Source organism: Lactuca serriola, chromosome 8 (assembly GCF_051521515.1).
Source record: "Lactuca serriola cultivar US96UC23 chromosome 8, Lser_US96UC23_V15, whole genome shotgun sequence".
NCBI classification, from domain to species: domain Eukaryota; kingdom Viridiplantae; phylum Streptophyta; class Magnoliopsida; order Asterales; family Asteraceae; genus Lactuca; species Lactuca serriola.
Genome location: NC_136415.1, coordinates 278,036,175 through 278,049,789, shown reverse-complemented (window position 1 = coordinate 278,049,789; position 13,615 = coordinate 278,036,175). Strand labels below are relative to the sequence as shown.

The 13,615-nt window shown below is 39.9% G+C and overlaps 1 protein-coding gene across 1 annotated transcript; it reads right to left on the bottom strand.

The window, feature by feature from the left end:
* Positions 1–3,907: 3,907 nt before the first annotated feature.
* LOC145068116 (uncharacterized) lies at positions 3,908–4,333 on the bottom strand. The gene has a single exon (XM_079015099.1). The coding sequence runs from the start codon at positions 4,331–4,333 to the stop codon at positions 3,908–3,910; it is 426 nt and encodes a 141-aa protein (XP_078871225.1).
* Between the last annotated feature and the right edge of the window lie 9,282 nt (positions 4,334–13,615).

The following is a 13,615-nucleotide window of genomic DNA, read 5'->3' as shown; positions in this document are numbered from 1 at the left end:
CTGGGCGTAACCCAGCATACGCTGGGCATACCCACGCGTGTCCCAAACACATGCATGGCCTTTCCTTGACAACTTTTTCCATTAAGTGCCATAAGTGTCAACATATTCAAAGTGTCATAACTCCTTTATTCTAAGTCCATTTCCGATGGACTTTATATCCATGAAAAGGTGGCGAGAAGCCCTACGCCTCTAGCAACACACCCCGACCCGAAACCTACTCGAATAAAACCCATTGCCCATAAAGGACCAAAACGCCCTTACTCTTGATCTCGGAGATCCATAAATAATTACTTATAGAACGGAGCGTTACAATGACACTCTTCCATGGAGAAACCTTTAGCAGAACATAATCTCCTACTTTGAATTCTAATGGTTTGCATCTTATATCAACATAGATTTTCTATCGACTACGTGCGACCTTTAATCGTTCCTTTATCTGAACGATCTTCTTTGTCGTTTCATGAATGATCTCCGGACCAGTGAGTATAGTATCTCCAACATGCTTTTTAGCTAATTGAGTGTCTCCTACTTCTTCCCAGCATATCGGAGAATGTCATATGCGCCCATACAAGGCCTCAAATGGAGTGGCCTTTATGCTAGTGTGATAACTACCGTTGTATTAGAATTCAAATAATGGCAAGTGAGTGTCCCATGCATTACCAAATTCTATCACACAAGCGCGAAGCATGTCTTCCAGAGTTTGTATTGTTCTTTCGCTCTGGTCATTAGTTTGAGGATGGTATGTTGTACTCATATCGAGTTTGGTACCTAGGGACCTTTGTAGTGATTGCCAAAATCTAGAAGTGAATCAGCTATCTCGATCCAAGATGATAGATATTGGCACACCATGCAGTCTGACTATCTCCTTAAGATATGTCCTGGTGAGTTTTTCCATCTTGACAGTCTCTTTAGTGACTAGGAAATGGGCGGACTTGGTCAAACGGTCAACCACTACCCAAATGGTGTCATAACCGCTTGATATTTTTGGCAACTTTATTATGAAGTCCATGATTATTTGTTCCCACTAGAGATGAGATTTAGAACCAGAAAATCAGACCGGAACCAGAATTGGATCGGAACCGGAACCGTTAGAACCAAAATATGTAAAACCATTATGGGTCCCGCGTTTAAAGAATGGCTCTATTCGGGTTCCGGATAATCTGAGTTTCGGGTCCTTTGGGTCTAGGTAAACCGGGTTTAAGAACCGGAACCGTGTTAGGAACCGGAACCGATTTTAGGGGCCGGAACCGATTTCTATGAAAAGTTTAAAACATGCATATCTCATTCGTTTGAAGTGAGACTTGCATAAGATTTTTTCCAGAGTGTATTTTATACTTTGTAGATGATTTTAGAATATAATTATGTCATTTTTGTTTTATATTCATTGACTTACAGTCGCTCAAAGTCGGGATATCAAAGCCGGAAATTTTATGTTTTTCAGCTTTTTTTTTTGTATTTTGTGATGATTTTAAAACATGCATATCTCATTGGTTTGAAGTCGGATTGACATGAGTTTTTTCCAGAGTGTAGTTTATAGTTTGTACATGATTTTAGACTATAATTTTGTTATTTTTGGGTTTTTATTCATTGACTTATAGTCTCTCAAATTCGGGATATCAAAGCTGGAAATTTTATGTTTTTCAGCCTTGTTTGTATTATGTGATATTTTTAAACATGCATATCTAATTCATTTGAAGTCGAAATACAATGCCGTTTTTCCAAAATGTAGCATAGAATTTGTATATGATTTTAGACTATAATTTTGTCATTTTTGGTTTCATATTCATATATTTATAATATCCCAAAGTAGGGATATCAAAGCTGCGATTTTTGTCAGCTTTATTTTTGTATCTTGTGAAATTTTAAAACATGCATATCTAATTCGTTTGAATTCGAATTATCATGGGATTTTTTCAACGTGTATTTTATAGTTTGTACATGATTTTAGACTATAATTTTGTTATTTTTGGTTTAATATTCAATGACTTACAGTCCCCCGAAGTTGGGATATCAAAGTTGAAATTTTCAAAGTTCAACCACTAAGTAATTACCAAAAAATTCCGGTTTTTCCGGGTTATCCGATTCTAGACTCACTTTAACCAGTTCCATCCGACCGACTTTGATATTTACGGGTTTTTTCGGTTCTAGACCCACTTTACCCGGTACCTTAAGCGGAATCGAACCAGAACCAGTTCCTATATACCGGTCAAGTTTTCGGTCCTACAAAATCTCGTTAACCGGTTCCTGGGTTTTTCGGGTCCGGGTCTACTGGTCCAAGTTTAGATCCACTCTCATCCCTTGTTCTCACTTCCATTCTGGTATTGACATTTTTTGTAGTATACGAGGTGGCTTCCTGTGCTCTACTTTGATCTTGTAGCAAGTCAAACATTTACCGGCATAGGCGACAATCTTTGCCTTCATATGGGCCACCAATAAAGCTTTTTGAAATTAAGATACATCTTATCTAATCCATGATGTATGAATATCTCAATTTATGAGCATCATTTAAAACTAAACTCCCGACTTCTCAAAACTTTGGAGTCCAAATTCAATTCATGAAATATTGTGTTTGTCTTCCTTGAGGTCAAACTATTTGTCCATACCTTGTAGGTTTTCCTCCATGATATTCTTCGGTTTGAGTGCTTCTAGTTCAACATCATGAATTTGGGTGGTGACTTTGGAGTGGATGGTTAGGGTAAGAGCCTTTACATGAAGTGGATTTGCTCGTTCTTTCATGATTAAAGCATCAGCCACGACATTCACTTTACTAGGATGATCACGAATCTCGCATTCATAATCATTTAGCAATCCAACCCACCTCTGTTGTCTCATGTAGACCTTCTTCTGATCAAAGATGTGTTGAAGGATTTTTTTACTTAGTGAATACAACACACTTTGCTCCATATAGGTAGTGCCTCCAAATCTTTAAAGCAAACACTACAACTCCCAACTTTAAGTCACGGGTCGTGTAGTTTTTCTCGTTTTGTTTAAGTTTTCGGGATGTGTATGAAATGACCTTATTCCTTTGCATTAGATCTCATCCTAACCCTGATGTGAGGTGTCATAGAATACTACAAATTATTATGTTTCCCTTTGGAAAAGACAAAATTGGTGCACTACACGACAATTATTTCATTTTATGGAAGGCAGACTCTTGACTGTCTCCCCAATCAAACTTTTTATCTTTCTGGATTAGTACTCTGAAAGGCTTGGTTATCCTGGAGAAGTTCTTAATGAATCTCCAATAGTAGTCCGCTAGCCCTAAGAATTGGCATACTTCTCTTGGTGTCGTTGGTACTTTCCAATCCTTAACCACTTCGATCTTTGCGGGATCGACATGAATCCTTTTACTGTTTACCACATGGACAAAGAAATGCACTTCGTTAATCCATAACTCACATTTAGAAAATTTGCATAAAGTTTATGTTTTTCTTAACAGTTTCGGGATTAAACGCAAGTGTTGGCCATGTTCTTCCTTGGTTCGTGAATATATCAATATGTTGTCGATGAAAACGATCACAAATTTATCCAAGGAGGGTTTACACACTTGATTCATAAAGTCCATGAATACGATTGGTGTGCTGGTCAATCCAAATGGCATAACTAGAAACTTGTAGTGACCGTACTGAGTATTGAATGCCATCTTTGGAATATCTGCTTCTTGAACTCTGAGTTGATGATAGCCGGATCTTAGATCGATCTTCGAGTAGTAGCAGTATCATTGCAACTAGTCGAACAGATCATCGATCCTTAGGAATGGATATTGGTTTTCTATGGTGAGCTTGTTCAACTCTTGATAATCAATGCACATCCTAAACGATCCATCCTTCTTTTTAACAAACAATACCAGGGCTCCCCATGGAGAGAAGTTTAGATGGATAAATCCTTTTTCAAGAAGTTCTTGAAGTTAACTAGATTGTTCTTGCATTTCTGATGGAGGCATGCAATAACGAGATCTTGCCACTGGTGTTGCACTCGAGATTAGGTCAATTCGGAATTTGACCTGTCTGACTAAAGGTACTCCAGGTAGATCTTCTGGAAATATGTCTGGGTAATCGCACACTTGCGGTATGTCTTTAATTTCCTTATCCTTGCCTTGCATATCCACCACATAAACAAAGAAAACGAAAAATCTCTTCTGCAAATACTTCCTTGCCTTCATGAAAGTGATGACTCTTGGGTTCATTTCTGATTTATCTCCATAAATCAAAAGGGCTTCCTTGTTTGGTAAAGGTAGTCGAACTGCCATTTTGTAATATAAGACTTCCGTTTGGTGTAGTGATAACCAATCCATTCCGATGATTACATCGAAGCTTCCAATGGTCATCGACATTAGGTCGACATGGAAGACGTGGTTATTCAGGGTGAGAAGGAAATTGGTGAGTATTTCTTAGGTACTTTCTAATTTAACATTTGCTACTTCTACCGTGTAAGCTTCATTATGTTTTCATGATATATGATTTATCGTTCTCCTAAACTTATGGGAAATAAAGCTTCTATCGGCACCAGTGTCAAATTGTGACAACCCAAGTTGTTTCGTTACATTTCCCCGTTACCGTTAACGGAATATTCCAGTTATAAAAGTTCCGTTAATTAAAGGTCGTCAATTTAATAAACATTTCAGTTGTTTATGTTTAATATGCCGTTAAGTCGTGATAAAAGGGAATAAAAACACATAACACACATTTCCATTTAATTGGAAAAAGTTAGTTTTTATTATTACGACCACTAAATCGGGTGCGACCAAAAGCCCCATCTAACGGCAGTATTGGGTAGAATTCCACTGAGCTCCAACTCCAACCCATATATATAGGGGAGTAAACTCCATTTGGAGCTTTTCCACCCTCTCTCTCTATACTCTCTCTCTAGACTCGTTTTCGCCCCAAATCCGCAACTAAACGCTTCCAAATCGTAAGTCCGCTTACCCTAGCTTATTCTAAACATTATGATTCGTGTTTATAGCTTAAAATTTGACCATTTAAATTGTTGGAAAGGAGTTCACGGCCTAAGCTCCTCCTTAGGCCGTAAACACCCAAGCTTGTCCCTTTAAGCCTAGAAACCAATTAAGGAACTTGTCTAGGAGTGTTTAATCATAAAAACACAATGATTTGAGGCATAAAAGAGAGTTTACGGCCCAAGCACATGCTTAGGCCGTAAACACCTCTAAACCTTGCAAAAGTGCCCCAAAAACACTCCTAAATCACCCTTAGGCTTCATACATAATTTAGGGACTTAGTATTTTGGGTTTAGCACAATTAAACACAATGAAATGAAGGGGTAAAGGGAGTTTACGGACCAGACATGTGTCAAGGCCGTAAACACCCCTAAACATGCCCAAAAGATGGTTTTTACCCCCCAAATGGCCTTAGATTATTTTTATAAAATGCTAGGAATGATTTAAGGGCTTAAAACATCATTAATTCCATGATATGAGAGTTTACGGCCTTAAACTCCCTTAGGAGTTGTCCCTGGGCCGTAAACTCCATTAAGATGCCCTTAAAGACCTTAAACCCACTCATGCCTTTTTGGAATTGTACTTAGAAAAATCCCACTAACAAGATTAAGCTTTGAAACACACTAGAACACCTCACCATGAGTTTACGGCCGTAAACTCATGGTGAGATGTCCCTGGGCCATAAACTAAGCTTTGGGAGTTTACTCTCGGAGAGCAAACTCCATTCCTAAGCCATACATACCTTTAGATGCTACCCGAGACACCCAAACACTTAACCAAAGTGTTTTCCGCTCCTTTGAGTGCGTATATTTGTTTAATTAGTATTAAATATACTAATTGTATGTAAACATATGTTAAATATGTCATTGAGTGTGTTCGAGTCGTTACGTGACACCGAACGCCCAAACGACACCTTCGTCGGACCTACTTACACCAGGTGAGTTCATACCCCTGAATGAATCTTTTAAATGTTTTTACATGTTTTATAGGGGGGATACAAGTTAAACATGCCAGTTATCATATCAATCACATATGATTGATAACCCGCATGCACAAGATTTTACCACACTGTACACTGTTTTACCGAGTAGGATACTATAATGACTTTCAAAAAGGTTTTCAAACTGTTTCAAACTCTTACTTATACTGTTTTATTCAAAATCATTTCAAACCAATTTATAAAGGTTCCAAGGATTTCTAAAGGTTTTGACACTGATTTTACCAAAGAATACAAAATGCGATTTTCCTAAATATAAAGGTTTTCCAAGGTTTTCATCAAATTCCTCTTTCACGTCGAATACTTATACTTGTTAGTTACCGCTGCTTTGCTTTCATTTATTGTAAACTCCTACTTGATAACGCTTTCGCTTCCTGATATGCTTATACCTGTTATTGTTTCTATATCGCTTATACTTGTAGTCGCTTATACCTGATAGATGCTCCTACTTCACTTATTGTCGTCTCTACTTTGTGATACGCTTATACTTGTTCGACACTCCTACTTCACTTGCGACCGCTCCTACTTCACTTGTTAGACACTCCTACTTCACGGGAATCACTTCTACTTGATACAAAGTCAGTCGTAGTTAGATGTATGTCTGTGCTTGTATAGGTACATATAAATAATGATTGAAAGACTTAGGAAGACTCGTCCGCCCTATTTCCTTTTCTTCGTTGAGATGTGGTTTGGTGGGATCGGATGGCCGTCCGAAGGTCGTTTGATTCATTAGTTATATATTATGTATATGAGTATGGACATATAGGAATTCTCTAGTCAGTTTAGTCAAGAGTCTCTACCTCTAGTCTACACTTACATTAGAAACCCACTATTGGGAAGTCTCTACTTCTAGTTCAACACTTACACACTACCCACTATTTGGAAGTCTCTACCCACTATTTGGGATGCATCTTCAGGACACGGCCTTCTACTTCGTCTAGAATGGTAACCAGAATCTCCTGTAGGGAGAGCGGACATTGTGTGTATAGATCTATACGGGATTGACAACCCCACACCCAGACTGCTAGCTACAGTCCCGGCCTACCAAGCCAACGGGTGACAAATGTCATATTTTAGACGCTTGTAGGGCGTCTGGTACTCTAGTCAGTATGGTTACGAGTATCCCGGGTTACCTTATAATTCTTTGGCCTTAAGGTAACGGTATTTCACCGGCAGTTTACACTGTATGCTGGTAATTCATTTTCAGAGTCATACTGTTTTGACCTTATAAGACGTATCTTTCATTTGATACTGTCTGGGGTCTGTTTTCTCTGTTTTGACCTTACAAGATGTATCTTTCATTTGATACTGTCTGGGGTCTGTTTTCTCTATTTTGACCTTACAAGACGTATCTTTCATTTGATACTGTATGGGGTCTGTTATCTCTGTTTTGACCTTACAAGACGTATCTTTCATTTGATACTGTCTGGGGTCTGTTTTTCACTGTTTTAGACCTTACCAGTTGTACCTTTCATTTGGTACCTTCTGGGGTCTGAGTCTCCATTTGTTAGACGGAACCAGGTGTGTCGTTAATTCGATACTCTCCTGGAGTCTATGATTCCTTTGCCTTAGTCAGCAGTCCTCACTGCTGAGGCATATGTTATTTCGCTGTTGTCTCTCGCTTTCTTTAATAATCAAATTTAGTATTTTGATAATGATAGCAATTAAGGGAAAACCACTTTTTACCACATAACACTGACCAGTCTTGGTAGAAGGATGCTTTTATTAAAGAAAATATAGGATTTTCTGGAAAGAACTCTAATGCACTGTAAACACTTAAACTATTACTTTATAAAGCTATTTGAATGAAATGTCACTAAATACTTATGAACTCACCAACATTTGTAAAAATGTTGATACTCGCTTTTCAAATAACTTGTATTCTCAGGTCAGAAACTAGACAGGTACATCCCAGGAGCTGTTGATGAAGATAGCTTAGTACCTTGTTGTACTTATTACACTTGTCTGTATTACTTTGATGTATTGTAATGTAACCATATAAAATTATTAATATTAATGCAATGTTTTGTTGTACTTTGATTACTATAATGCATGTGTTGTGATACTTGACATGACGTCATCCACCCCAGAGCGTTTCCGCCGTTCCGGTTTTGGGGTGTGACAGATTGGTATCAGAGAATTGTTTATAGTGAGCTAAGTATATCAATTCATAAAAGATATACAACCTATAAACACAATGGGATAAAACACTCTGATCAAGAATTATACTTTAAAATATAACCATATTTTAGCAAAGTATAAGAACATCCAAAACCTAAACACTCAAACAAAAGTATCACAAGAAGAACAAGAATAAAAGTCTTCGGATGTTGAACATTGCCGTCAAACTTGGGCAGTTATGTAATCGTAAGTTGGAATAAATGTAACCTGATCAACTACATTTATTCGAGATGCGATGAACGTGTGCTCGGGAGTGATAGTGGTGTGCAACAGGTCTGAAACTTACTAACTAGGATGGTTAGAGCCAAACATTAAGTTAAAATACTATAGGAGTATTTTAGAACGCTAAAAGATTCACACTAATCCCAGAATCATAACCCGAAGATAAGAATCAAACAAGAATTAAAATACCATAGGGGTATTTTAGAATCCATAAAAAAACCTTGCGTGAATAACTAAAAAGATCCTTATTGATATACCTACAACTACAGAGGGTGTACTCCCAAGGTTATATATAATAAGGATCCCATAGGCTAAGAATGCGTGGTTTCGCTCTACTTCCTTTTCCTTGTTTGGATGTGGATTCCGAGTAGTATCACATATTCGAAGGCCTATCGGATCTAAGTTATATATGATTTGTATACCCTGTGTAATCGTAGCAGGACTTGATATGGATCATATAGTGAAATGTTAATAATCTCTTAGGATTCTTTAGACATTTCCATTCTCGCACGAACCCTGTAGAAAACCCTACCCACTTCAGTGCTTGACATAAGAGTTGATTTCGACCCCGAAGAAGTTCATTGAGAAGATTTCCAGCTAGGAAACGAATGAACTGGGTCGAGACTATTGAATGCACCAAGTGCCCATATTCTTTTAGGGACATTGGTGAGAAATTTGCCTAAACTTCCGAGATTCCCAGTTGCCCTTTATAGGGTGATGACACCCATTGTTGGATTCGGAAGTGAGGTAAATTAGAAATTCAATATGTCCATACGAGAAGAGAACCCTAGGAAACTACCCGAAGGAAACCAACGCCGATTCCAGTCAAAGACACGAGGAAGACCGAGGGAGCCAGTATATGGAACCCGGGAAGTGTCTTTTCCTCGTGTTCGTCATGCTAATACACCCATAAAATAATACAATTTAGTGAGTTAGTGGTTACACTACTCGCGCTATGTGTTAGGTAAAATCGTCATTTCCCGTTGCCAGATACACGATTAGGGCGGATCCCCGCATCTCTATCGAGAGAATTTAGTCATTTGCCCTTGTGAGCCTCTCTTTCCGCAATTTAGTTCCACACCGTTCTCAAATCTCTCCAGGCCGGAGAGTGAAACCTTTCCCAGTATAAAGGTAACTTAGTAGGAACGACTCGCATCTTATGGCCTTTTTCCGATACTCATACACCCACTTCGATTACCAGGACTACATCATAGGGATGTAGGTCGACACTCAGACGACCAGTACCCAAGGCACGGGAAAAATTTATGCCTAATACGTTCAGGACAGAAATGTCTAGGGTTAACCATCATCTCTCATTACCTTGTATTCCTTTCCGTGTAGGAAAACCATGCCACCGAAGAAGCGTAACCAATCCACAAGCAAGAAACCTACTCTCTTATTCGATGAAGCTACGTTCCAAGCTGCAGTCTCAGCAGCCGTAGCAGCTGTCATAGCTCACCTGAATGCTAACACCACCAATGTTAGCAAGGGCCCTGTCGGGACTTCTAATCCTGGCAATGGACAGCAGAAACCAACACTTTCATACCCAGTCACCCAAGAACCTTCAGCGAACCCACTAAAGAGAAAACTCAAGATTGAGGAGGGAAGTACCTCAGCTCAAGGACCTTCTGAAAGGATACGAGTTGAGGTAGTCTATACCCCTGTCAATCCTTCCCTCCCGACCTCAAGAAGACCATACCTAGGAGACCTTCCCCACTGCAGCAAGTGCAGCTACCATCATCATGGTGCCTGCCGGGAACTCTTATGTGCTAGGTGCAACATGAAAGGGCATACTGCTCGTGTATGCAGAACTCCGGTGGAGCGCATTGCATCGATCACTAATGCGGTGACCAAGCAGGTTTGTCACCTATGTGGTGAAATGGGACATTTCAAGAAGGATTGCCCAGCTGAAGGAAACAACAAAGACACAGGAGGAGCCTAACTCTACTGCTTAGAGAGAAGCATCAAGGAACTCGTTAGATTTTGGTACGTCTCTCGATCTCGGGTAACTAAACAAAAAACAATAAAAGATTAATTCAAAATGTAAATTCTTCCCAATAAGGCGAAAGTCGCAGCACTGTTATAAGATTTAAAAAATTCATCAGGTAAAACTATAATGGCTAAACATATACGTTACGATCATGTATATTTAAGATGGACATACCTAGAGTGAGTGAATGCCGCCTCATTTCCTGTTCCTCGTTTGGTTGTGGATTTAGGGCGGGGTCGCTCAGTCAACAGTCCTCCCCACCTTAAATATACATGACTATTATATGTGAGGCGATTATAAAATGCCTTGTGAGAATCCATTCATGAAAAGGTACTCTATTCGGAAACACTTAGAACTCTCTATAGTTCCGCGTCGACTCTATCGGTCCAAGTATCCGCGGTAGTGATACACAGAACGAAACCCGAGACGCCTAGAACTTGTGTGCCTGTTTGGCACATGACTTTATCGATCTTCATTATATATCATATCGGAGTGTGCCAACTTCGACGACTCTATTGATCATGGTTTGACTTCGTGCAACCATGTGTACATTCTTAGTGCTGTGCAAAAAGAACTTTCTCCATAGCCATGTCGGCAAATAAAGGTTTTCCCGAACCTAAACCTAACACAAATAATCAAACCTAATGTGATCCGTCAATCGTCTCTCTTATCTTAAACCTTCCGAAGTACCCAAGAGAGGGTACCGTACGCTGTTGACCGACCCCTCGTAGTCAGATAGACACCAAAGTGAACGACACTGCAGATACTCCAGAAGACGATAACCATCCGAAGCATACTTCGTAGATTCCCCAGAAAGACCCCTCGCACCTCGCACGTCAGTTTCGTAAGCATAGAGATTAGAACTCATGAGACTGACCACTATAACTAGGTATATGCGTAAAGGTGGCATATAATTGAGATCAAAAAAGATTTAAGGTGTGTGTTTCCTCCCTATTCCCTGTTCCTCGTTGGGTTGTGGGTTTGGGGTGGAGTCGCACAGCTGAACATCCTGTCGACCTCAATTGTATACTGCCTGCATACACCCGGTATTGGTGGTTAGACGAAGCATGAGCTCTACCACGAAACTCTTAGAAAAACTCTTCACCGTATTCCCTAAAATAGGAGCCGGAGTCAAGAGAATCACTGCGGGTTGAGCTAGTAAAGTTCCGAGTGATGAGACCCTATACTCACTAGAGTTGACCTAGACCGAGGAAACTCAGAACCTTCGAAAGAGTAGTTACAGTAGATGCCCTTACTACTCAGGCACCTTGCCCACCCTGTTATAGAGATGTAGTGCCTATCATCCTCCACCCTCTCGCATGGAGGAAATCGTCGTCGCCCTATAGACGATGAAATACACTCTCCGAAGTGAACACTAGGATACCGAGAACCACAGGATAACCTTCGCAGTCAAGAATACTTGATCAAGTGCGAAAGTAGTTGCGTTAAGCCTCATGACCCAGATCTCGAATAGGTTTTAGACTTGACACTAGTCCTGGTGTTAGTCGAAGGGTTATGTCGGAGCTTACACTTTCCACGCTAGAATAAACCACAGTCTTAGAGATTCATTGGACTATTAGGTGTTCCACGAATACTATCTCACGCTGAGATAATTGAACCACCTCCAGAGATAGTCCGACACTCGTCTGGTGAAACCCTATCTTCCCGACCTCCAGGGTTTCCGCATCTCAAGCTTCGTTAGTGCAGATTCCTTTTACACAAGCTTGAGATAGACACTCTACAACAAACCGATAACCATAGTCGCGCAACCCACTCGACGATATAGAAAGTCTCTATCAGCCAGTTGACAAAAAACACGAAACCAAAGACCACTCGAGATTCCTAAGAACCAACCTGAAGGACTACACACACAGTACGGGTAAGAATGTTAGGAACTTCGGAATGGCGATCACGCCAGTGAGGATCCTGACATAGAAGTACACTATGTTCTGAGTACTGAAAAGCTCTACCCTTCCAAGAGCTTAGGACCATATGAGAATCCTCATGGAGATTTGGTCCAACCCTATTCAGGCCGCTACTACTTTCGGATATTCCACAAGATTCACACCTGATCGAACCACTTCTTAGACTAGATATACGATTGCCTGACATCACTCTTCGTGCCTCACTCATCTTGATAGAACCCATTGAGAACCCTGACCTTGTAGATACACCAGTTGGAATACACTAGCTACACTAGACGGAATCCGCCTCCTATACGTGAACGTCTGTCGGAATGACAAACACAGACTAGAGTTCACTTGGGAATGCGAGGACAACTGTGTAGGAAGTACTCTCTTACCTCTACTTGGCCATTCATACCTACTTCCTTGCCTAGACCTGAATTTCGGGACGAAATTCCCTCTAACGGGGGGATGATGTGACAACCCAAGTTGTTCCGTTACATTTCCCCGTTACCGTTAACGGAATATTCCAGTTATAAAAGTTCCGTTAATTAAAGGTCGTCAATTTAATAAACATTTCAGTTGTTTATGTTTAATATGTCGTTAAGTCGTGATAAAAGGGAATAAAAACACATAACACACATTTCCATTTAATTGGAAAAAGTTAGTTTTTATTATTACGACCACTAAATCGGGTGCGACCAAAAGCCCCGTCTAATGGCAGTATTGGGTAGAATTCCACTGAGCTCCAACTCCCACCTATATATATATATGGGAGTAAACTCCATTTGGATCTTTTCCACCCACTCTCTCTATACTCTCTCTTTAGACTCGTTTTCGCCCCAAATCCGCAACCAAACGCTTCCAAACCGTATGTCCGCTTACCCTAGCTTATTCTAAACATTATGATTCGTGTTTATAGCTTAAAATTTGACCATTTAAGTTGTTGGAAAGGAGTTCATGGCCTAAGCTCCTCCTTAGGCCGTAAACACCCAAAATGTGGCAAAAATGACCCAAGCTTGTCCCTTTAAGCCTAGAAACCAATTAAGGAACTTGTCTAGGAGTGTTTAATCATAAAAACACAATGATTTGAGGCATAAAAGAGAGTTTACGGCCCAAGCACATGCTTAGGCCGTAAACACCTCTAAACCTTGCAAAAGTGCCCCAAAAACACTCCTAAATCACCCTTAGGCTTCATACAAAATTTAGGGACTTAGTATTTTAGGTTTAGCACAATTAAACACAATGAAATGAAGGGGTAAAGGGAGTTTACGGACCAGACATGTGTCAAGGCCGTAAACACCCCTAAACATGCCCAAAAGATGGTTTTTACCCCCCAAATGGCCTTAGATTATTTTTATAAAATG

Coding starts and splice junctions, on each gene's coding strand:
- LOC145068116 (XM_079015099.1), bottom strand. CDS start 4,333: ATGTCGATGACCATTGGAAGCTTCGATGTAATCATCGGAATGGATTGG.